This window comes from Hyperolius riggenbachi, chromosome 1, assembly GCF_040937935.1.
Source record: "Hyperolius riggenbachi isolate aHypRig1 chromosome 1, aHypRig1.pri, whole genome shotgun sequence".
NCBI classification, from domain to species: Eukaryota; Metazoa; Chordata; class Amphibia; order Anura; family Hyperoliidae; genus Hyperolius; species Hyperolius riggenbachi.
In genome coordinates, this window is record NC_090646.1 from 665,926,469 (window position 1) to 665,950,762 (window position 24,294).

Here is a 24,294-nt window from a genome sequence, read left to right on the forward strand (position 1 = left end):
CGAGCTGAGGCAGGGCAGAGCAAAGTGGGGTGTCTGCACAGCAACTCTCTGGGCATGATGAGAGCAGCATTAGAGGTAATGTATAGCAGTGTGACAGAAATCGCCAGCTCTCTGAACAGTGGATGCCGCTTGCTACTGTCTGCCACCTGAAGCAAATGGCACTGTTCTGGATGCGGGGCATGCTTACTCTGGTGGCCCCCAGGGACCTTCACACCAAGACGCTATCTCGAAGACGCTGCTCACGCAGGCAGTCTGGAGAGGAGGAGATGCTGTGTGTGTCACATGGCCTGGAGGGGAGGAGACCTGTCTCCTCATTCGCTCCTCTCCCCTTCAGTCACGCCTCTCCCTTAGCCGCGCCTCTCCCCTCTTCTCGATGATGCTGCTAATGCAGCAAAATCTGACAGCCGCAGCTGCGGCTTCAGATTATGACATGACGCGATCTACTCAGGAGGCGGTCGCGATCTACCGGTAGATCGCGATCGACCTATTGGGCACTCCTGCTCTAGACTGTCATGTGTCGGCATATATAGTGTATGGGTGATCAAGAAATGTTGTGAAAGAATATGGGTACGGTGACTAGGGTCATGTCTGAATGGATCTTATAGACAACACAGAACCTGCAGACATGGCCATTTATTCACTTGTCTACAGCCTGGAAATGCCCTTATTTGTCACATATACACAGAATCAGGTGTACTGGGGGCTGCTGTATGGATGTATCCCCAAACCAGCCACAATCCCCCATAATCCCTCCCCCAGTCACTGCAATGGATGTCACATATATACAGAGCCAGGTGTACTGGGGCTGCAGTATGGATGTACCCCCAAACCAGCCACAATCCCCCATAATCCCTCCCCCAGTCACTGCAATGGATGTCACATATATACAGAGCCAGGTGTACTGGGGCTGCAGTATGGATGTACCCCCAAACCAGCCACAACCCCCCCATAATCCCTCCTCCAGTCACTGCAATGGGTGTCACATATACACAGTCAGGTGTACTGGGGGGCTGCAGTATGGATGTACCCCCAAACCAGCCACACCCCCATAATCCCTCCCCAGTCACTGCAATGGGTGTCACATATACACAGAGCCAGATGTACTGGGGGCTGCAGTATGGATGTACCCCAAACCAGCCACAATCCCCCATAATCCCTCCCCCAGTCACTGCAATGGATGTCACATATATACAGAGCCAGGTGTACTGGGGGCTGCAGTATGGATGTACCCCCAAACCAGCCACAATCCCCCATAATCCCTCCCCCAGTCACTGCAATGGATGTCACATATATACAGAGCCAGGTGTACTGGGGACTGCAGTATGGATGTACCCCCAAACCAGCCACAATCCACCCATAATCCCTCCCCAGTCACTGCAATGGGTGTCACATATACACAGAGCCAGGTGTACTGGGGGCTGCAGAATGAATGTACCCCCAAACCAGCCACAATCCCCCATAATCCCTCCCCCAGTCACTGCAATGGGTGTCACATATACACAGAGCCAGATATACTGGGGCTGCAGTATGGGTGTACCCCCAAACCAGCCACAATCCCCCCATAATCACTCCCCAGTCACTGCAATGGGTGTCACATATACACAGAGCCAGGTGTACTGGGGGCTGCAGTATGGATGTACCCCAAAACCAGCCACAATCCCCCCATAATTCCTCCCCAGTCACTGCAATGGATGTCACTGTTGGGGAATGTGAGAATGGAAAATGATGATAAAATAAAGGGAAATAATTCTGCTGATCTCTGCTGCAATCAGGGCTGTTATACTCACTCTAATTCCTCTATCCGGCTTTTTGTCAGAGCCTCCATCAGGACACTGAATTCATCACCCCCCAGCTTGTTATCATACAGGTGCAGCTTCCTCAGAGTCTGGTTATTCCTTATCCCGGATGCCAGGTGGGGGCAGCAACTGGAGGGCAGATCATTACCCCCCAAACTGCAGGAGAAGAGAAGAATATTACCAGAGATCTATAAAAACTGCATACAATTTGTATGATTTTTAATCAAATGAATAAATATATTTTTGATAATATTTAACAAGCAAGGCAGCAGTGGTGTAGAGGTTAGCGCTCTCGCCTTGCAGCACTGGGTCTCCAGTTCAATTCCCAGCCAGGTCAACATCTGCAAGGAGTTTGTATGCTCTCCCCGTGTCTGTGTGGGTTTCCTCCGGGCACTCCGGTTTCCTCGCGCATCCAAAAAACATACAGATAAGTTAATTGGCTTACCCCTAAATTGGCCCAAGACTATGATACATGCACTACACAATACACACATAGACCTAGGACTATGGTAGGGATTAGATTGTGAGCCCCTCTGAGGGACAGTTAGTGACAAGACAGTATACTCTGCACAGCGCTGCGTAATATGTCGGCACTATATGAATACTTAAATAAATATACAAGAATTTAGACTTTTAATCAAACCTTAAAATGAAAATGCTGCCATACATATGTCCACAGCTAGAGGGCAGCATAATTTTATTGCTCATAAGTAATTCTGCTTGCTCTGTGTTACACAACACAATCGTATTTTAATTCAATCCACTGTATAAAATATGTGACATGAATATTCCATTATTACCACTTGCAGGCAGCAGTTGGAACCTCATAGATATTAGTGTACAATGTACAGCCCTGCTACAGAGTGTTCAGGTCACCTCACACAGCAGACTGACTCACACAGGAGGGCACCCATCCCCCACATTGTCAGAATAGGGTAAATGGGAAGATTTCTGTCCCATCTATATCAGTGTTACAGGGGGTGCCTCTGGGCATGCAGGGGGTGCTATTTACTTATTGGAAAGCCCAGGATGCCTCCCTATCACCTGTGCAGAATGTGAGGTCTGTTTATTATAATCCAGACTGCAGACACAGAGGAGATGTTACCAGACAATTACAGGAGATTCCATCATGTGCTAAATAAAGGTGACCCTACACTGATATCAGGAAATGCAATTAGTCTTTCAGTACGGGTGTCCTTGCTTACATGATGCTGAGAAATAGAGCTGAAAAAAGCATTTCTGTTACAGGAAACACTTTATATCACTGAGGGAGCTTACATGGATTTTAATTAGCTTTTTTTTCACACACCCTGCTAAGTAAATAGTTATCCTACCTAATAAAACACAAGTGTCTCTGCGTCCCATGCCCCTGTGTGTATTTTTTTGCAGTGCGCATGTGCAGAGAGGGACGCAGAGACACTGAGGAGTGCTGGGGGAATGACGCAGCAGGGGGCCAGGAGGGGAAGGCGTATGTGTGGGGCGGGCGGGCCTCGCACCTTTTTATATGGGCTAAGGTCACTAGTACATGTAGAAACTCAGTGTGGTATTTGAGGGTTACCTTTGTGCACATAGCTGCTGACAGTCTGATTGGTGCAGGACCTGATGTTACTGTTTCTTCAGATAGTTATACATAGCGATGCATGCTGTGTATGCTATGCACATGTGTATGTGTTAGGTCTGGTCATACTGCAAGCACTTTGCTAATGTTATTCTATAAAGGTGGCCATACATCTAGCGAGGATGGGCAGATTCGGCCAAGAGACAAATCTCTCTAACTAAATCTGATTAGAGAGAGATCTGTCTGCTGCCCATACACCACAGGCCAATACCCGATCAATTCCATGCTGAAACTGATCAGGACTTGGCCTTGTGACGCTGCATCTGGACCCCTAGTCCACCCTGTCCCCTTAATGTTTAATGTCCCCCGGGTGCCCAGTGCAAGCTATATATTACCTGTCCATGGCTGCTGCTTGTCCTCCGCTGGCTCTGAGCTCCCTCCGTTCTCCATACACGCGCCACGTGGTTGCCTAGTAATGTGGGCGGGTCTGTGATGCCTGACATCACCCATGTGCCCTTACTAGGTAACCATGTGAGGCGTGTGTATGAAGCAAGGAGTGCGCCTGGAGCCAGCGGAGGACAAGCAGCAGCCACACACGTAATGTATAGCTTATGCTGGGCACCCGGGGGGACACGTAATGTATAGCTTATGCTTGGCACCCGGGGAGACACGTAATGTATAGCTTATGCTGGGCACCCGGGGGACACGTAATGTATAGCTTATGCTGGGCACCCGGGGGGACACGTAATGTATAGCTTATGCTGGGCACCCGGGGGACACGTAATGTATAGCTTATGCTGGGCACCCGGGGGGACACGTAATGTATAGCTTATGCTGGGCACCCGGGGGGACACGTAATGTATAGCTTATGCTGGGCACCCGGGGGGACACGTAATGTACAGCTTATGCTGGGCACCCGGGGGGACACGTAATGTATAGCTTATGCTGGGCACCCAGGGGGACACGTAATGTATAGCTTATGCTGGGCACCCGGGGGGACATGTAATGTATAGCTTATGCTGGGCACCCGGGGGGACATGTAATGTATATCTTATGCTGGGCACCCGGGGGGACACGTAATGTATAGCTTATGCTGGGCACCCAGGGGACACGTAATGTATAGCTTATGCTGGGCACCCGGGGGGACACGTAACGTATAGCTTATGCTGGGCACCCGGGGGGACATGTAATGTATAGCTTATGCTGGGCACCCGGGGCGACACGTAATGTATAGCTTATGCTGGGCACCCGGGGGGACACGTAATGTATAGCTTATGCTGGGCACCCGGGGCGACACGTAATGTATAGCTTATGCTGGGCACCTGGGGGGACACGTAATGTATAGCTTATGCTGGGCACCCGGGGGGACACGTAATGTATAGCTTATGCTGGGCACCCGGGGGGACACGTAATGTATAGCTTATGCTGGTCACCTGGGGGGACACGTAATGTATAGCTTATGCTGGGCACCCGGGGGGACATGTAATGTATATCTTATGCTGGGCACCCGGGGGGACACGTAATGTATAGCTTATGCTGGGCACCCGGGGGGACATGTAATGTATATCTTATGCTGGGCACCCGGGGGACATGTAATGTATAGCTTATGCTGGGCACCCGGGGCGACACGTAATGTATAGCTTATGCTGGGCACCCGGGGGGACACGTAATGTATAGCTTATGCTGGTCACCTGGGGGGACACGTAATGTAAGAGAAAACGATGTGCAATCTTGCGCTAACCGACCACCACTTCTGGTTTTCTTTAATACGACCACTGGCTGCTCCTCAACCCCGGCTGAAGGGTGTAACTGTAGTACAAGAAAAAAGTAGAGAAGGGAGGAGCGCTCCGTAGTGTATTAAACTTTTTAATTGGATACCACGCAAGGGTTAAAAACACTTACAAAAATGTCTCCACGCCTTTATCAAGCTTGATAAAGGCGTGGAGACGCCGAAACGCGTTGCGAAGTTACTGCATCCAACAAACCTGAGGAGAGGCTTCCACCGTCCATAAACATCCAGGACTACCCCCGCTGCTGGCCACAGAGGAGGAACAGGTTGCCATCCAAGGTTTTCTTTGTGGGGTACTCACCCTTGATATGCTTGCTGTTTTTTACATTTTTGTAAGTGTTTTTAACCCTTGCGTGGTATCCAATTAAAAAGTTTAATACACTACGGAGCGCTCCTCCCTTCTCTACTTTTTTCTTGGACACGTAATGTATAGCTTATGCTGGGCACCCGGGGGGACACGTAATGTATAGCTTATGCTGGGCACCCGGGGAGGACATTACAAATGAGGGGGGACAACGCCGGGGGATTCATTGCTCATCCCGATATCACACGCTGTTGCCGCAACCCACCTGATAACGCAAGTCAGCCCTACATCTTGCAGCATGTGCAATCGACTAATGCAACCAAATGTGGCCCTAAATTGGTCGCATTGTCGGTCTGGCATGCACTTGATGGCACCAATTTTTATCCAATTTGAATATTATAATTGAATTGGATGGTTGATTGACCGCCAAGTCGCCTGATGTATGGCTACCTTATGGCTGATCCCACTGGAGCAATGTGACTTTTACACCATCACACCCGCTGCCGGCAGCATTATCCATTACGGTGCTTCTGCTACAGGTACTGAAATACTAAAAAATCACAACATTAAAAAAGGTAAGAAATCACTATAAAATCACTTTGTGATTATAATGGTTGTTTGGAGATTTGTTCTGGGAGACAAGACAGTGTGTCCATTATTTATATACAGTAGGAGAAGGTAGGAACGCTACCACCACCGCTGCTTTCCCCAAGGGAGCAGGAACCACAGGTCTCAAAGAATGCAGATAGAACAATGATATCCCGCTACACCAAGGGTGGGTGTAAAACTTTTTCTTTCTTTATTGATACATCAGTAGACACAAAAAAGGCTGACGCGTATCAGAGCTCTGAAAGGCTCCTTAATCATAGCCAGCATATACAAGTTCAACACAGGTTTAAATAGTCGGGTGCCCACCCTCATTGGGCATGGCTACCCCTCTTAAAGTGACATATACATTGTTACATTTAAAATGGTAGAACCAACATACAAAAGTCAAAAAGTTAAAAACCAATGATGACATAGTTCCACATCAAGATAAATAGACAGCCTGACAACAGACATAATAAATCTAACAGTATGATGAACAGAAACGGAATGCTAAGAAGGAGGGAGAGGGAGGGGAAAGGGGAGGGGAGGGGGAAAAGGAGGGGGGGGGGGGAGAGGGAGAAAAAGGCAGGCAAGGAGAAACTCAGAGGGATTATGTTCTTATATCGTATGTTAAACTAACATCCATTTTGGAATTTAGGCCCGCTGGGACGCGTGTGCCCAACTTCCATATCCATAAAGCCTCCCGTTTTAATAAACATCTGTATAAGTCACCTCCTCTGGGTAAACGTGTAACCCTCTCCACACCCTGAAATGTAAAACTTGCCATATCCCCCGGATGTTCCCTCAAAAAATGTTTGGATACACTAGAGACCTGAGTATACTGGGTGAGGGATGTGCTTTTTCTGCACGGCGTGCCCCCACTTTTTTGGGACCCGTCTTTCTCCAAGTCTTTTTTCCAGCTCTCCTAGGCCGGTTCCTACTTGGTTGAACTACAAGGGTTCGTATAAATGCGGGTTTAGCACCTGCAGGTACTGCTGCGTACACAACCAGACACGAGAGATCCTTTCGATCTCCAAGGGTGAGAGATTTGAAATAAAACAATACATTAACTGTAATTCCAGTAATGTTGTTTATCTCATAACTTGTGATGCTTGTGGACTGCAGTACGTGGGGTGCACTACCCGCCCCCTGAGGCAACGGATCTCAGAGCATTACAATGGAGCAGGTAGATGCATGATGAATGAAACTTTTGTTACTCAGGTATCTAGTGTATCCAAACATTTTTTGAGGGAACATCGGGGGGATATGGCAAGTTTTACATTTCAGGGTGTGGAGAGGGTTACATGTTCACCCAGAGGAGGTGACTTATACAGATGTTTATTAAAACGGGAGGCTTTATGGATATGGAAGTTGGGCACACGCATCCCAGCGGGCCTAAATTTAAGTCCACTTTAATGTTGTTGTCTGCTAACCATTTCTTCACCACTTTTGCTGTGTGTTTTGGGTCATTGTCATGCTGAAATGTCAACTGGTGCCCAAGGCCAAGCTTCTCTGCAGACTGCCTGATGTCATTGAGAATCCTCGTGTATTACTTTTTTCATGGCACCTTTTACTGTGATTAGGTTCCCTGGTCCATTGGCTAAAAAACACCCCCAAAGCATTAGGTTCCCACCCCCCTGTTTGACAGTGGGGATGGTGTTCTTTGGGTTGAAGGCTTCTCCTATTTTAAGCCAAATGAAGGAAACATCATTGTGACCAAACAATTACATTTTTGTTTCATTTGACCATAACACAGAAGACCAGAAGTGTTCTTATTTGTCCAGATGAGTATTTGCAAACGCCAAGCGAGCTTTTGTGTGCCTTATCTGGAGAAGTGGTGTCCTCCTTGGTCTGCATCTGTGGAACCCAGCAGTGTGCAGTGTCTGTTGGATTGTCTGACTTGAGACATTGCCACCAGCAGAGCCCAGATTCACCAGGATGGCCTTGGTGGTGATCCTTGGATTCTTTTTCACTTCTCTCCCTATCCTCCTGGCCAGCACAGGTGTCACTTCGCGGCTTCCGACCACGTCCTCTGAGATTTTCCATAGTGCGGAACAACTTGTATTTTTTTTTAATACTTTGCACTGTAGCCATTGGAACTTGAAAACATTTAGAAATGGCCTTGTAGCCCTTTCCTGACTTGAGAGCAGCCACAATGTGCAGCCGCAGGTCCTCACTGAGCTCCTTTGTTAGCCATGACTGTCCACAAACCAACTGCAGAGAGCTGTTGTTTTTCACATGTTGAGTTGATTAAAACAGCTGTTCTTAATTAATCAGGATAATTAGGATATTTTAGAACAGTTTAGACTATTAGGAATGGTATAGAACTTTGGATTTTCCCACAGACTGTGACAGTTTGTGACGGGTATGAATAATTTTGGACTGGACACTTTGCTCAAATGTAAATAAAAGCTGAGAAATATTTTTCCCACAATAATGCTTCTTGTACATCATCTTATCTTTTGGGAGTCACCTATGTCATTTCTCATCAAAAAATGACTTGCTAGTTGAAAAAAGTAACTTTAAGTCAAAATTTGCCAGGGGTATGAATAATTATGGGCAGCACTGTATATAGGGATGAGGCCGGGCTCACACTGGACATTACAATGACCCACTGACAAGCAAAAACTTATTTGGGAGGGGCTGGGGGTGGAGTTTTGATATTCTTGTCACTTCTGATTTTCATAGAAAGCACTAATGAGAACAGACGTTAGCCATTTTTGTTGTGGGCATATATAGTGTATGGGGAGGGGGGGACCAGAAATGTTGAAGAAGACATTGGATATGGTGAATATGGATACGTCTGAATGGATCTTATAGACAACACAATCTGCAGACATGGCCATTTATTCATTTGTCTACAGCCTTGAAACGCCCTTATTTGTGTCATATACACAAAGCCAGGTGTACTGGGGGCTGCAGTATGGATGTACCCCCAAACCAGCCACAGCCCCCCATAATCCCTCCCCCAGTCACTGCAATGGGTGTCGCATATACACAGAGCCAGGTGTACTGGGGGCTGCAGTATGGATGTACCCCAAACCAACCACAATCCCCCCATAATCCCTCCCCCAGTCACTGCAATGGGTGTCACATATACACAGAGCCATGTGTACTGGGGGCTGCAGTATGGATGTACCCCCAAACCAGCCACACCCCCATAATCCCTCCCCAGTCACTGCAATGGGTGTCACATATACACAGAGCCAGGTGTACCGGGGGCTGCAGTACAGATGTACCCCCAAACCAACCACAATCCCCCCATAATCCCGCCCCCAGTCACTGCAATGGGTGTCACATATACACAGAGCCAGGTGTACTGGGGGCTGCAGTACAGATGTACCCCCAAACCAACCACAATCCCCCCATAATCCCGCCCCCAGTCACTGCAATGGGTGTCACATATACACAGAGCCAGGTGTACTGGGGGCTGCAGTATGGATGTACCCCCAAACCAGCCACACCCCCATAATCCCTCCCCAGTCACTGCAATGGGTGTCACATATACACAGAGCCAGGTGTACTGGGGGCCAGGGCTGTGGAGTCAGTACAAAAATCTTCCGACTCCAACTCAGACTCCTCAGTTTCTGAAACCACGACTCCAACTCCGACTCCGGGTGCCCAAAATTGCCCCGACTCCTCGACTCTGACTCCAACTCCGACTCCACAGCCCTGCTGGGGGCTGCATTATGGATGTACCCCCAAACCAGCCACAATCCCCCCCCCATAACCCCTCCCCAGTCACTGCAATGGGTGTCACATCTACACAGAGCCAGGTGTACTGGGGGCTGCAGTATGGATGTACCCCCAAACCAGCCACAATCCCCCATAATCCCTCCCCCAGTCACTGCAATGGGTGTCACTATTGGGGAATGTGAGAAGGGAAAATGGTGATGCAATAAAGGGAAATATTTCTGCTGATCTCTGCTGCAATCAGGGCTGTTATACTCACAGTAATTCCTCTATCCGGCTTGTTGTCAGAGCCGCCATCAGGACACTGAATTCATCACCCCCCAACCTGTTATGTGACAGGTCCAGCTTCCTCAGAGTCTGGTTTTTCCTTATCCCGGATGCCAGGTGGGGGCAGCAACTGGAGGGCAGATCATTATTTAGCAAACTGCAGGAGAGGAGAAGAATGTTACCAGAAATCTATAAAACCTGCATACAATTTGTATGATTTATGCTTACATGAATTAAACATTTTCTCATTATATTTACAAGTATTAATATTTTTAGCAATCATTACACATGTCCACAGCTAGAGGGCAGCATAGTGTTATTGCTCATAAGGAATACTCTTTTTCTCTGTTTTACACAACACAATACTATTTTCATTTAATCCACTTTATATAATATGGGGCATGAATATTCCATTATTACCACTTGCAGACAGCAGTTGGAACCTCATAGATATTAGTGAACAATGTACAGTCGTGCTACAGCGAGTTCAGGTCACCTCACACAGCAGACTGACTCACACAGGAGGGCACCCATCCCCCACATTGTCAGAAGAAGGTAAATGGGATGATCTGTCTCATCTATGTCAGTGTTACAGGGGGTGCCTCTGGGCATGCAGGGGGTGCTATTTACTTATAGGAAAGCCCAGGATTCCTCCCTATCACCTGTGCAGAATGTGAGGTCTGTTTATTATAATCCAAACTGCAGACACAGAGGAGATGTTACCAGACAATTACAGGAGACTCCATCATGTGCTAAATAAAGGTGTCCCTACACTGATATCAGGAATTGCAATTAGTCTTTGCTTACATGTGAAATAGAGCTGAAAACAGCATTTCTGTCATAGGAAAAACTTTATATCACTGAGGGAGCTTACATGGATTTCCATATGCATTTTTCACACACCCTGCTAAGTAAATAGTTATACTGTATATAGTGATGCATGATGTGGAAGCTATGTGCATGTGTGTCAAAAACCTGAGCGGTTCTTGTCTTTTTCATGATTGGTAACTCAGTAAAGGACCAGCCTTTATAGCGTTGCTGTCATATAAATCCGGCATAGTGGGGTCTGAACCCTCTATAACAGTAATTATAGATTCACGGCATACCTTGAAATGAATCAGAGCACTCAGTATAGGATTTTATATGAAAATAATGAATTTGCTTATCATACAGCATATATACAAAATATGAACAGTTCCAAGTAGTGTTTCCTTCTAACAGTACTCCATCTCACCAAGGCTTTAGAGCCAAGCGATCATCAATGTTCTAACCACATTTAAAAAAGTATATAACAGTTGTGTTATGTAAAATAGGATCAAAAGTAGTCTCATCTGTATCAATAGCTGTGTATCTATCTAGCAGTTGTGTAAAAACTTGTAGTAATCTTCTTAAAGAAATAGCATAAAAATAGCTTCTAGAAAAACTTCTTGCTAACATCTTATCAGAACTTAATGCTGAAAAATTAATAAAGTAAATCACCAGAATATTAAGCATATTAACCCTTCTCTGTCATCTCTTCAGCATCTAGAACCCCGTGTGGGAGATTGGTAGGCTAGTACAAACTATGAGCTTTCAGCTCCTACTTTTATAGTGATTGGATGCAATATGGCTGCCTGATTTGGAATTTCCCTAAATCCCAGGTTCTGATTGGCTGAGATTTCTGTGTATCAATGCTTTATCATGTTTTGAATACCTAAGTCATAATATTATGGTTTATAAATTCCTTAATTACCTTATCTTGTGAGAATTAACATCATTACATATATGACATTTGATTATCATGCCATTTCTGATGCAGTAAATAAAAATGGACGTCACCAGCCATCTTGTCTGCTGGTTGACTTATTTGCCCCAGACATTGGCACTTTCAAACATTAAACAATGTCATTCAAGACGCATTTCTGATTATGTGTCCTTCTGCTAATTAATTTGGAATGTGTCTGTCCTTTTGCAGACAAGAGTCATATTGACCAAGTAAAAAGTCTACAGCAATTAGATGCTTATTGAAGCATACAGGACTTCCCCCAATATACTTATTTAAATATAAAGCTTATTATATAAAATTCTTAAAAACAATCAAACAACATATAATTGCATATTAAAACTTAATTTTAATATAATAATAATAATAATAATAATAATAATAGCCCTGTGCCTCTGCGTCCCATGTCCCTGTGTCTGTGCATTTGCGCTACTGCGCATATGCAGCATGGACAGCCATTGGGACAGGGGGAGGACGGGGCCAGGGGTCGAGCGGGTGGACATGTGAGCCGGGCGTGGACATATGTGTTGACATGTGGCGGTCGCGGGATGGCTGTAAGACAGACCTAGAGCCTGTTATATTAACGGGCTTAGGTCTACTAAAATGTTCTATAATGAACAAATACATTTAATAATTTCCACTGGCAGATGTCACTATTTCATCATTTTTAAATCATTGGGAAAACCCCCTTTTTTTATATTATGAGGCATGTTCCCAAAACATAGCATATGTTATCAGCATATGTTTTAGCTTCTAAACTAAAATAATCTTATGAGTTTAAAAGCCTGGAATATGCTGAGATGTCCCAGAGCAATAGTTTAAAGAAGTACTCTAACTTTACAGTTTACAATGAAATTTTGCATAGAACATTAAACCTTAAAACATACACATATGATAGCTTTTCCTGCATAAATAAACAGCTAGAATTCTGACATGTGTATGTGTTAGGTCTGGCTCACACTACAAGCGTTTTGCTAATGTGATCCTGTAAGGGCTGATTCACACTGCAAGAGCTTTTTCTAAGCGCTTGTGATTTGTAAAGCTCTTGCTAATGTAATGCTGTGTGTGTTCACTTGAATGATGTGATTTTATAAAAAAAATTCCCATAGCATTATATTAGCAAGAGCTTTTCAAATCACTGGCACTTAAAAATCTCTTGCAGTGTGAACCAGGCCTAAGGGTGATCCCACTGGAGCAATTCAACTTTTAAAACCTGATACACACGGTGGCGGCAGCATTATCCAGTGACTGTGCTTTTTAAACATGCTGGAATACTGCAAAACCACAAGTGCCCATAAAATTGCAAAACAAAATAAGGGGAAAAAATGATCAATAAAATCGCTTGGTGATTATAATGGTGTTTGGAGAATAACAAACCAGTATGTCCATTATTTATATGTGTAGGGATGAGGCCGGGCTCACACTGGACATAATGACCTGCTGACAATGCACAGCAAGGACCACCTGATTAGATGATTTGGGAGGGGCTGGGGGTGGAGTTTTGATACTCTTGTCATGTCTAGTTTCCATAGAAAGCACTAGTGAGAACAGATGTTGGCCATCTCTCTAGACTGTCATGTGTCGGCATATATAGTGTATGGGTGATCCAGAAATGTTGTGAAAGAATATGGATACGGTGACTAGGGACACGTCTGAATGGATCTTATAGACAACACAGAACCTGCAGAAATTGCCATTTATTCACTGGTCTACAGCCTGGAAATGCCCTTATTTGTCACATATACACAGAGCCAAGTGTACTGGGGGCTGCAGTATGGATGTACCCCCCAAACCAGCCACAATCCCCCATAATCCCTCCCGACTCACTGCAATGGATGTCACATATACACAGAGGCAGGTGTACTGAAGCTGCAGTATTGATGTACCCCCAAACCAGCCACAATCCTCCCATAACCCCTCCCCAGTCACTGCAATGGATGTCACATATACACAGAGCCAGGTGTACTGGGGGCTGCAGTGTGGATGTACCCCCAAACCAGCCACAATCCCCCCATAATCCCTCCCCAGTCACTGCAATGGATGTCACATATACATAGAGCCAGGTGTACTGGGGCTGCAGTATGGATGTACCCCCAAACCAGCCACAATCCCCCATAATCCCTCCCCAGTCACTACAATGGATGTCACATATACACAGAGCCAGGTGTACTGGGTGCTGCAGTATGGATGTACCCCCAAACCAGCCACAATCCCCCCATAAATTCCTCCCCAGTCACTGCAATGTGTGTCACATATACACAGAGCCAGGTATACTGGGGCTGCAGTATGGATGTACCCCCAAACCAGCCACAATCCCCCCATAATCCCTCCCCAGTGTCACAATCTGTTCCTGCTGGTGACATTTGTGAACTGTATGGACTTCCTCTGTTCACCAGCAGATGTCCCCTCTCATTTCAAGAACATTTTACTTTCCTCCTATTCACCATTCACTACCTGTTGCACCAGATCCAGGTGGAATCACTTTACAAACTTTGACACAAAAGCCTGCATACTCTTGCTTCCAGCAGCCTGCAGACTCTTGCTTCCAGCAGCCTGCAGACTCTTGCTTCCAGCCGCCTGCAGACTCTTTTATCCAGCCGCCTGCAGACTCTTTCATCCAGCCGCCTGCATAACTTCTCATCCAGCCTGCTGCAGAACCTCTCATCCAGCCTGCTGCAGAACCTCTCATCCATCCTGCTGCAGAACCTCTCATCCATCCTGCTGCAGAACCTCTCATCCAGCCTGCTGCAGAACCTCTCATCCAGCCTGCTGCAGAACCTCTCATCCAGCCTGCTGCAGAACCTCTCATCCAGCCTGCTGCAGAACCTCTCATCCAGCCTCCTGCAGACTCTTGCATCCTGCCAGCAGAACTTTGCATCCAGCTTGCAGAAACCTGTATTCAGCTCACAGTCTTCTTACTTTCTGCCCAGCAGTGGTTAACTTCATCTATTAGTGTCAGATCTCTGCCAACTACAACTTCTGACATGTCTACACAGTCTATAACTCTTGCCAAGTCTGCAAGGGACAGCACTTCGCTCCAGCCACTGTCAACTAGTTTGCCAGCCTGTCCAGCTGCATCTCTGTCACCAGGTCCAGCAGAAAGTTTGCTATCCTGCCCAGCTACATCTTTACCATCTTGTGCAGCTGCATTTTTGCCAACCAGTCCAGCAGTAAGTTTGCCAGCCCGTCCAGTTGCATCTCTGCCCTCCTGTCCAGCTGCATCTCTGCCAACAGGTACAGCGGAAGGTCTGCTTCAGCCCGCACAGGCTTTGCTTCAGCCCGCACAGGCTTTGCTTCAGCCCGCACAGGATATGTTTCAGCTTGCACAGACTGTATTGGGGTGTCTACCAACGGTCCAGCCAGGTGCTCAGCCAACGGCCCAGCAAGGTGCTCAGCCAATGACCCAGCCAAGTGCTCAGCTAATGGTCCAGACCCCTGAAGCCAGCCAGCCTGTTGCCACCCTGCCTGAAGCCAGCCAGCCTGTTGCCACCCTGCCTGAAGCCAGCCAGCCTGTTGCCACCCTGCCTGAAGCCAGCCAGCCTGTTGCCACCCTGCCTGAAGCCAGCCAGCCTGTTGCCACCCTGCCTGAAGCTAGCCAGCCTGTTGCCACCCTGCCTGAAGCTAGCCAGCCTGTTGCTACCTTGTCTGATACCCACCCTCTAAAGACTTTTGTTGATGCCCACCCTCAGACTTTTGTTGTTCCTCAGCTCCTACAGACTTCTGACAACAAAGCCCAGTTTTGCAGACCTCTGCTAAAGCCAAATCGATTGTCCTGGTGGGGGTATACTATTGAGCTGTTTTGCTGGAGACTTGTTTACATGCTGTCCTTCCTGCTGGTGTCTAGTCCACTGCCCTGCTTGATGACATCTGCTTCCTGGTTCTGCCTGCTGCCTTTCCTGATATCTGGTTCCTGGTCCTGCCTGCTTCCGTTTCTGATGACATCTGGTTCCTGGTCCTGCCTGCTGTCTTTCCTGATGACATCTGGTTCCTGGTTCTGCCTGCTGTCTTTCCTGATGACATCTGGTTCCTGGTTCTGCCTGCTGCCCTTCCTGATGACATCTGCTTCCTGGTTCTGCCTGCTGCCCTTCCTGATATCTGGTTCCTGGTTCTGCCTGCTGCCGTTCCTGATGACATCTGATTCCTGGTCCTTCCTGATGTTCTTCAGACTGCTGTGCATCTTGCCTTGTTGCCTGACGGTCTCCAGTCTGCTGTCTGCCTTTTCGCCCAATGTTTCTTGGGACCCAGGTGGATGTGAATTGGTAGTCTGGTGGAGCGTCCTGAGGCCGCTCCTCAAGGGGGGGGGGGGGGGGTACTGTCACAATCTGTTCCTGCTGGTGACATTTGTGAACTGTATGGACTTCCTCTGTTCACCAGCAGATGTCCCCTCTCATTTCAAGAACATTTTACTTTCCTCCTGAAGTTCCCTCTGCCCACCAGCAGAGGTCTTTGTATTCAAGAACTGTGTCTCTGCAGCCTTGGAAGAGGTCACATGACCATCCTGCAGAGTATATAAGTCCAGCTACAACAGAACACTGTTGCTAGTTCATTGATGTGGATAGCCCTAGAGCCTGTGTTCTGGTCACTTGTCCTGTTACCTGATTCCTGTTACCTGATTCCTGGTACCTGTAACCTGTCTGCCTGTTACCTGATTGTTTGACTCCCTGGTGTATGATATTGGCTTTGTCTGACTATTCTTCTGCTCACTGATTGTATTGCTTGATGTCCTGGTATCTGATCTCGGCTTGTTGACTAACCTATTGCCTGCTGCATATGTCCTGCGCTTGATTGTATATTATCCTGTGTGTGTGTGTGTGTATGTATGTATGTATGTATGTATGTATGTATGTATGTATGTATGTAAGTTAGTTAGTTAGCTTTGTTAGACAGGGTCCGGGGTTCTCTGTGTGCACACTGTATATATTATATTTGGGTTGTTGTATGTCTGATTGCAAGACATTTGCCTACAATCGCATTGCCAGTTGTTTGCAGTCATATTGCTATTTTCTACAGTTACTTGAATACGCTTGTATGTATGTTCATACGCCGATTGCATTTTCACCTGTATGTATCTGGCACTTTGTAAATAAACCTTTACTTTATTTCACCTTTATCCCTGGTTTGGTCTTCAGTATTTCTACATTAAGTGACATTCTGCATTCAGTGCAAATCTGCATGCACTGCACGTTACACCCAGTCACTGCAATGGATGTCACAATACACAGAGCCAGGTGTACTGGGGGCTGCAGTATGGATGTACCCCTAAACCAGCCACAATCCCTCATAATCCCTCCCCCAGTCACTGCAATGGGTGTCACATATACACAGAGCCAGGAGTACTGGGGGCTGCAATATGGATGTACCCCCAAACCAGCCACAATCCCCCCCCCATAATCCCACCCCAGTCACTGCAATGGGTGTCACAATACACAGAGCCAGGTGTACTGGGGCTGCAGTATGGATGTACCCCCAAACCAGCCACAATCCCCCCCCCATAATCCCGCCCCAGTCACTGCAATGGGTGTCACAATACACAGAGCCAGGTGTACTGGGGGCTGCAGTATGGATGTACCCCCAAACCAGCCACAATCTCCCCATAATCCCTCCCCAGTCACTGCAACGGGTGTCACATATACACAGAGCCAGGTGTACTGGGGGCTGCAGTATGGATGTACCCCCAAACCAGCCACAATCCCCCATAATCCCTCCCCAGTCACTGCAATGGGTGTCACATATACACAGAGCCAGGTGTACTGGGGGATGCAGTATGGATGTACCCCAAACCAGCCACAATCCCCCAAAAATCCCTCCCCAGTCACTGCAATGGGTGTCACATATACACAGAGCCAGGTGTACTGGGGCTGCAGTATGGATGTACCCCCAAACCAGCCTGTAACGATCGGTGTAACACAGAGAGGATCTTATTACCGGTAAACTGCAGTCTCACCAGCAATACAGATATATACCCAATTATTGGTGATCTGCAGTATCACTGATAATCAGATATATCTACTAACCTCTGGACACCAGAAAGAACAAGTGAGTGTTTAGATGCAACAGTATACTTTGAGTACTTCTCCAGAAGTATGTTCCTTCCTCTGGCCTAGACTCTCCAGGGGGGAGGAGCTAGGCTGAGGGGACGAAGGACAGAGTGTGAGTGACACCCAAGAGGGAGGGTGTCACTAACAGGTCTGGGTACTGCCTCTAACAGTAAGGTCAGTTCTCGAGGTCGGCAAGCCAGGTCGTAACACACGGACAGATAAGGTACAGATTCAGGAGGCAGATACGGAATCCAATAAACAGGCAGGATTTGGCAACGGAGTATCAGAATAGCACAGTACAGAATCAGGAGGCCAATACAGAGTCCAGGAACGAGCAGAGATTGGCAACAGGGTAACAGAAATAGCAAGGTACAGAATCAGAGTTCAGAGGAGTGGTCAGACAGGCAAAAGGTCATAACAAATAATACAGTTCAATATTCCTAATGCTAAGGTGTGAGTTCCTTGATCGTCAACACCTTTGGAAACTATGCTAGAAAACAGATACAGACAAGGTCTGAGTGCTACCACGTAGTGATCGCAACAGCAGACACCAGAGAAATGACCAGCATCCAGTATATATACTATAGCGCCCACCAGCGCCACCCCTAAGGGCTGGACCAATGGAAGATGGTGAAAATGTCAGCTGACCCGCTTGGTCAGCTGACTCTTCTCTGGCTGTCATATAAGATCTGCCTCTCAGCGCGCGCGCGCGTCCTTCTGAACCTGTGTGGACTAGCAGTCCCAGCCACACCAGACATGTCTTGTAATGTGACCACTGATTCAGGAGCGGGGACCGCCGCCCCGCTCTCTAGGCGAGCGGCGGTTTCCCCGCGTCCAGCCGCAATGCCAGCTGCTTTGCCATGCGTACAATCTGCCGCATCCAACGCGGACTCCATGGCTCTGCCCATGCGGCAGTTTCTTCACGTTGTTAGACGCGGAAACAGCCGCCTCACTCTGAGCCCTTGCGGCAGCTTTTCCGCGTTTCCTCACAGTACCCCAACCCCCCCCCCTGAGGAGTGGACTCCGGACAGCTCCTACCAGGCTTCTCAGGATGCAACGCGTGGAACTCCCTTCTTAATTTGTCACCATGCATGCGACATTCAGGTACCCATGATCTCTCCTCAACACCATACCCTTTCCAATGAACCAGATATTGTACTGAGTTCTGAACTATGCGAGAGTCTAAAATCTTCTCTACTTCGTACTCAGGTTGGTCATCTATCATCACAGGAGGAGGAGGAGTGGGACCTACATGAACTGCTGGCTTAAGCAGGGACACGTGAAAGGATCTTACGCCGCGCATAAGTGACATCGTTGATCTTTCTGGTTACTGGGAATGGACCCACATACCTAGGCCCCAACTTAGCCGAGGGCTGTTTCAAGGTCAAGTGACGTGTGGACACCCAGACTAAATCTCCTGGCAAAAACCTTCACTCTAAGGAACGTCTCTTGTCAGCTTGACCTTTTTGACTTTGAAACGCCTTCTCCAAATTATTTTTCACAATCCACCATATATCTTTAAATGACCTTTGCCAGGCCTCCAGAGCTGGAAACGGAGTGGAGGCAACTGGCAATGGGGAGAATTTAGGCAACTTCCCGGTCACTACCTGGAATGGACAAAATCCTGAAGAGGAACTTTTCAAATTATTGTGCGCAAATTCTGCGAAGGGCAAAAACTTGACCCAATCATTTTGCGCTTCTGCAACGTAACACCTCAAAAACTGTTCTAATGATTGGTTGACCCTTTCCGTCTGACCATTGGTCTGTGGGTGGTAGCCCGACGAAAATGACAGTTCCATGCCCATTTGGTGACAGAATGCCCTCCAAAATCTGGAAACAAATTGGACTCCCCTATCTGACACAATGTTTTCCGGAATGCCATGCAATCGGAAAACGTGGATGATGAACAAATCGGCCAATTCCTGGGCCGAGGGGAGTCCTTTCAAAGGCACAAAATGGGCCATTTTACTAAAGCGGTCGACTACCACCCAAATGACCGACATGCCCTCAGACCTGGGGAGCTCACCCACAAAATCCATGGACAAGTGGGTCCATGGCTCACTCGGGGTGGGCAAGGGCTGCAATCTTCCCACAGGTGCCAGTCAGGAGGGCTTACTCCTTGCACACACCGCACACTCTCTAACAAACTCTTTGCAATCGGCTGCCAGAGACGGCCACCAAGCGCATCTGGTTACAAGGTCCTGTGTTCTGGAGGCCCCAGGGTGTCCCGCATTCCTGTGTGAATGGAACATCTGTAAAATCTGAAGGCGAAATGGCAGTGGAATAAACATAACCCCTTTGAGCTTCCCCTCCGGGATGTCCTGCTGAAAAGGACCTAAAGTCTCTGTCCAATCTTCCCAAGTCTCAGTTGTAGCTAATACCAGTCTCTGTGGGACAATGGTCGCTGGGAGGGAGGGCTGTGCTGTCTCTGGCTCAAAGCATCTAGACAGGGCATCTGCCTTAATGTTTTTGCTCCCTGGGGTGTACGTAATTATAAATCTGAATCTCGAGAAAAACAATGACCATCGGGCCTGATGGGGGCTTAATCTCTTGGCTCCCTCGATGTATTCCAAATTTTTGTGATCAGTGTAAACTGCAATCGTATGTTCTGCTCCATCCAACCAATGACGCCATTCTTCAAAGGCCAATTTGATGGCCAGGAGCTCCCTGTTGCCTATATCGTAGTTTCTCTCTGCCGGAGAGAACCTACGAGAAAAATAGGCACATGGGTGCAATCTACCCTGCAACCCTGACCGCTGGGACAGCACAGCCCCTACCCCGACCTCCGAGGCGTCCACCTCAACAATAAAGGGATAGGAGGTGTCAACGTGTCTTAGGATGGGTGCAGAGCAAAACAAATCTTTCAAAGTGGAGAATGCATGCAGAGCCTCTGGAGACCAGTGGGTAGTATCTGCCCCTTTTTTAGTGAGACTGGTGAGGGGTGCAATGACCGTGGAGTACCCCTTTATGAACCTTCTATAGTAATTGGCAAAGCCTAAAAATCTCTGAAGAGATTTTAACCCCACTGGTTGAGGCCATTCCAACACAGCAGAGACCTTGGCAGGATCCATAGACAGGCCCGAGGTGGAAATTATGTACCCTAAAAAGGTGACAGATGTTACCTCGAAGATGCATTTCTCCAATTTAGCGTAAAGCATGTTTTGCCTTAGTTTATCCAATACAAACTTGACATGTGTCCTGTGCTCAGAGAGATTGTTGGAAAAAATAAGTATATCATCTAGGTATACAAACACGAACCTGCCCAATATCTCCCTGAATACTTCATTAATCAGTTCCTGAAAGACGGCCGGGGGCGTTACACAGCCCGAAGGGCATCACCAGGTACTCGTAATGCCCGTCAGGCGTGTTAATGGTCGTCTTCAATTCATCGCCCTTTCTGATCCGCACCAGGTTGTATGCACCCCGTAAATCCAATTTTGAAAAGATCTTAGCGTCGGTTATCTATGTAAACAAGTCCTCTATCAAGGGCAACGGGTAGCGATTCTTTACTGTGATTTTATTCAGGCCCCGGTAGTCAATGCAAGGCTGCAGGCCTCCGTCTTTTTTCTTAACAAAAAAGAAATCTGCGCCAGCAGGTTACCGGGAAGGGCGAATGAACCCCTTGGCTAAATTTTCACGAATGTATTCCTGCATGGCCACTTTCTCTGGACCAGACAAATTGTAAAGATGGCCCCTAGGGGGCATACAACCCGATCGGAGATCGATGGGGCAATCAAAGGGGCGATGTGGAGGTAACTTATCTGCAGCCTTGGGACAGAACACATCAGAATACTCGGAATATTGTACTGGTACCCTTCCACATGAATCCTGGTCTGGCCCAATGTCACCTTCCCTAAACACTGCTGGAAACAATGGGTTGACCAGCTAGTTAACTTCCCAGTGGTCCAATCGATCTGTGGGGAGTGAAGGTGCAACCATGGCATGCCAAGGATGACTGTGGAGGTGGTCATGTGTAATACAAAAAACTGTAATTTTTCGGTGTGTAGTACCCCTATAGTGACTTCCACCTCTGGTGTCTGAGACAGCGGATGATTACTTTGCAGGGGGGAATCATCTACTGCCCTAACCTGAATGGGTGGTTTTACTGGGGTGAACGGAATACCCAATTTCTTCGCAAATTCAAAATCCATAAAATTAGCTGCAGAGCCTGAATCAATAAAAGCCTCAGTAACCTCAGTTTTATCTTCCCATGTGACTGTACAGGGAAGGAGTAACCGTTTATCTTCTAGGGGTAAAAGCCGCGTGCCTAGGGTGCTACCCCCTACAACTCCTAGGCGATAGTGTTTCCCGGCTTGTTAGGACAATTACGTACTCTATGACTCCCCTCTGCGCAGTAAAGGCACAGCCGCTCAGACATCCTGCGTCTTCGCTCCACTTGGGATAGTTTCGACCGACCAATTTGCATTGGTTCGGGTGGAGGCGAGGAAGGAGGAGGTGGAGTTACTGGAGGTGCAGCGTAGGATACCATTCTTACATGACTACTACCCCGGGTCTGTTTTTGATAGCGCAGTCTGCGATCGACTCAAATGGCCGATGAAATGGCCTCATCGACTGTCTTAGGTTCAGGCAGACTTAACATAAGATCTGAAACCTCATCCGACAACCCTGATAAGAAGCAATCTAATAGGGCATAGGTGTCCCACCTGGCTGAAACTGACCACCTCCTAAATTCGGTTGCGTAATCTTCGACCGGACCCCTGCCTTGACGCAAGAGCTTGAGCTTCCGCTCAGAGGTCGCGGCAAGGTCTGGGTCGTCGTAAATTACTGCCATGGCTTTAAAAAATTCATCCACTGAAGAGAGGGCCAAATCCCCGGTGGGCAAACTGTACGCCCACGTCTGAGAATCGCCTGATAACAAAGTCTTAATGAATGTGATCCTTTGGGCCACAGTTCCTGAAGATTGGGGTTTCAACTCAAAGTAAGATAACACTCTACTTCTAATTTTTCGGAAGTCTGATCTGTGACCAGAAAATTTCTCAGGTACAGGCAAACGCATGTCAGAGCTAGGAGGGGATCGCACCTCATCCACTGCTGTCTGGAGGGTTTGTAAAGAACCAGACAAAGCTTCAATCATAGTCTTGTGACTACCCAGCACTTGATTGATGTTGTCCACCGAAGTGGCAAGTGCGCCCAGACGATCAGTGCATGCGTCCATTATTATTTTTTGGTCTGCCGTTCTGTAACGATCGGTGTAACACAGAGAGGATCTGATTACCGGTGAACTGCAGTCTCACCAGCAATACAGAATATACCCAATTATTGGTGATCTGCAGTATCACCGATAATCAGATATATCTACTAACCTCTGGACACCAGAAAGAACAAGTGAGTGTTTAGATGCAACAGTATACTTTGAGTACTTCTCCAGAAGTATGTTCCTTCCTCTGGCCTAGACTCTCCAGGGGGGAGGAGCTAGGCTGAGGGGAGGAAGGAAAGAGCGTGAGTGACACCCAAGAGGGAGGGTGTCACTAACAGGTCTGGGAACTGCCTCTAACAGTAAGGCCAGTTCTCGAGGTCGGCAAGCCAGGTCGTAACACACGGACAGATAGGGTACAGATTCAGGAGGCAGATACGGAATCCAATAAACAGACAGGGTTTGGCAACTGAGTATCAGAATAGCACAGTACAGAATCAGGAGGCCAATACAGAGTCCAGGAACGAGCAGAGATTGGCAACAGGGTAACAGAAATAGCAAGGTACAGAATCAGAGTTTAGAGGAGTGGTCAGACAGGCAAAAGGTCATAACAAATAATACAGTTCAATATTCCTAATGCTAAGGTGTGACTTCCTTGATCATCAACACCTTTGGAAACTATGCTAGAACACAGATACAGACAAGGTCTGAGTGCTACCACGTAGTGATCGCAACAGCAGACACCAGAGAAATGACCAGCATCCAGTATATATACTATAGCGCCCACCAGCGCCACCCCTAAGTGCTGGACCAATGAAAGGTGGTGAAAATGTCAGCTGACCCGCTTGGTCAGCTGACTCTTCTCTGGCTGTCATATAAGCTCTGCCTCTCAGCGCGCGCGTCCTTCTGAACCTGTGTGGACTAAAAGTCCCAGCCACACCAGACATGTCTTGTAATGTGACCACTGATTCAGGCGCGGGGACTGCAGCCCCGCTCTCTAAGCGAGCGGCGGTTTCCCCGCATCCAGCCGCAATGCCAGCTGCTTTGCCATGCGTACAATCCGCCGCATCCAACGCGGACTCCACCGCTCTGCCCATGCGGCATGCGGCGGTTTCTGCGCGTTGTGCCGCCATGTTAGACGCGGAAACAGCCGCCTCACTCTGAGCCCTTGCGGCGGCTTATACACATATACATATACACAGAGCCAGGTGTACTGGGGGCTGCAGTATGGATGTACCCCAAACCAGCCACAATCCCCTATAATCCCTCCACAGTTACTGAAATGGATGTCACGTATACACAGAGCCAGGTGTACTGGGGGCTGCAGTATGGATGTACCCCAAA

The 24,294-nt window shown here is 47.6% G+C and overlaps 1 protein-coding gene across 2 annotated transcripts in view; it reads right to left on the reverse strand.

Moving 5' to 3' along the window:
• Positions 1–24,294, reverse strand: part of LOC137532344 (NACHT, LRR and PYD domains-containing protein 3-like) — a 475,094-nt gene that overhangs the window by 135,824 nt on the left and 314,976 nt on the right. For both annotated transcript variants that reach the window (XM_068252758.1, XM_068252754.1), the window contains exons 12-13: positions 9,988–10,152; positions 1,788–1,952 (exon numbers count right to left, since the gene is read on the reverse strand). In XM_068252758.1, the coding sequence (XP_068108859.1) occupies positions 1,788–1,952; positions 9,988–10,152 (330 nt within the window). The remainder of the gene's footprint in view (positions 1–1,787; positions 1,953–9,987; positions 10,153–24,294) is intronic.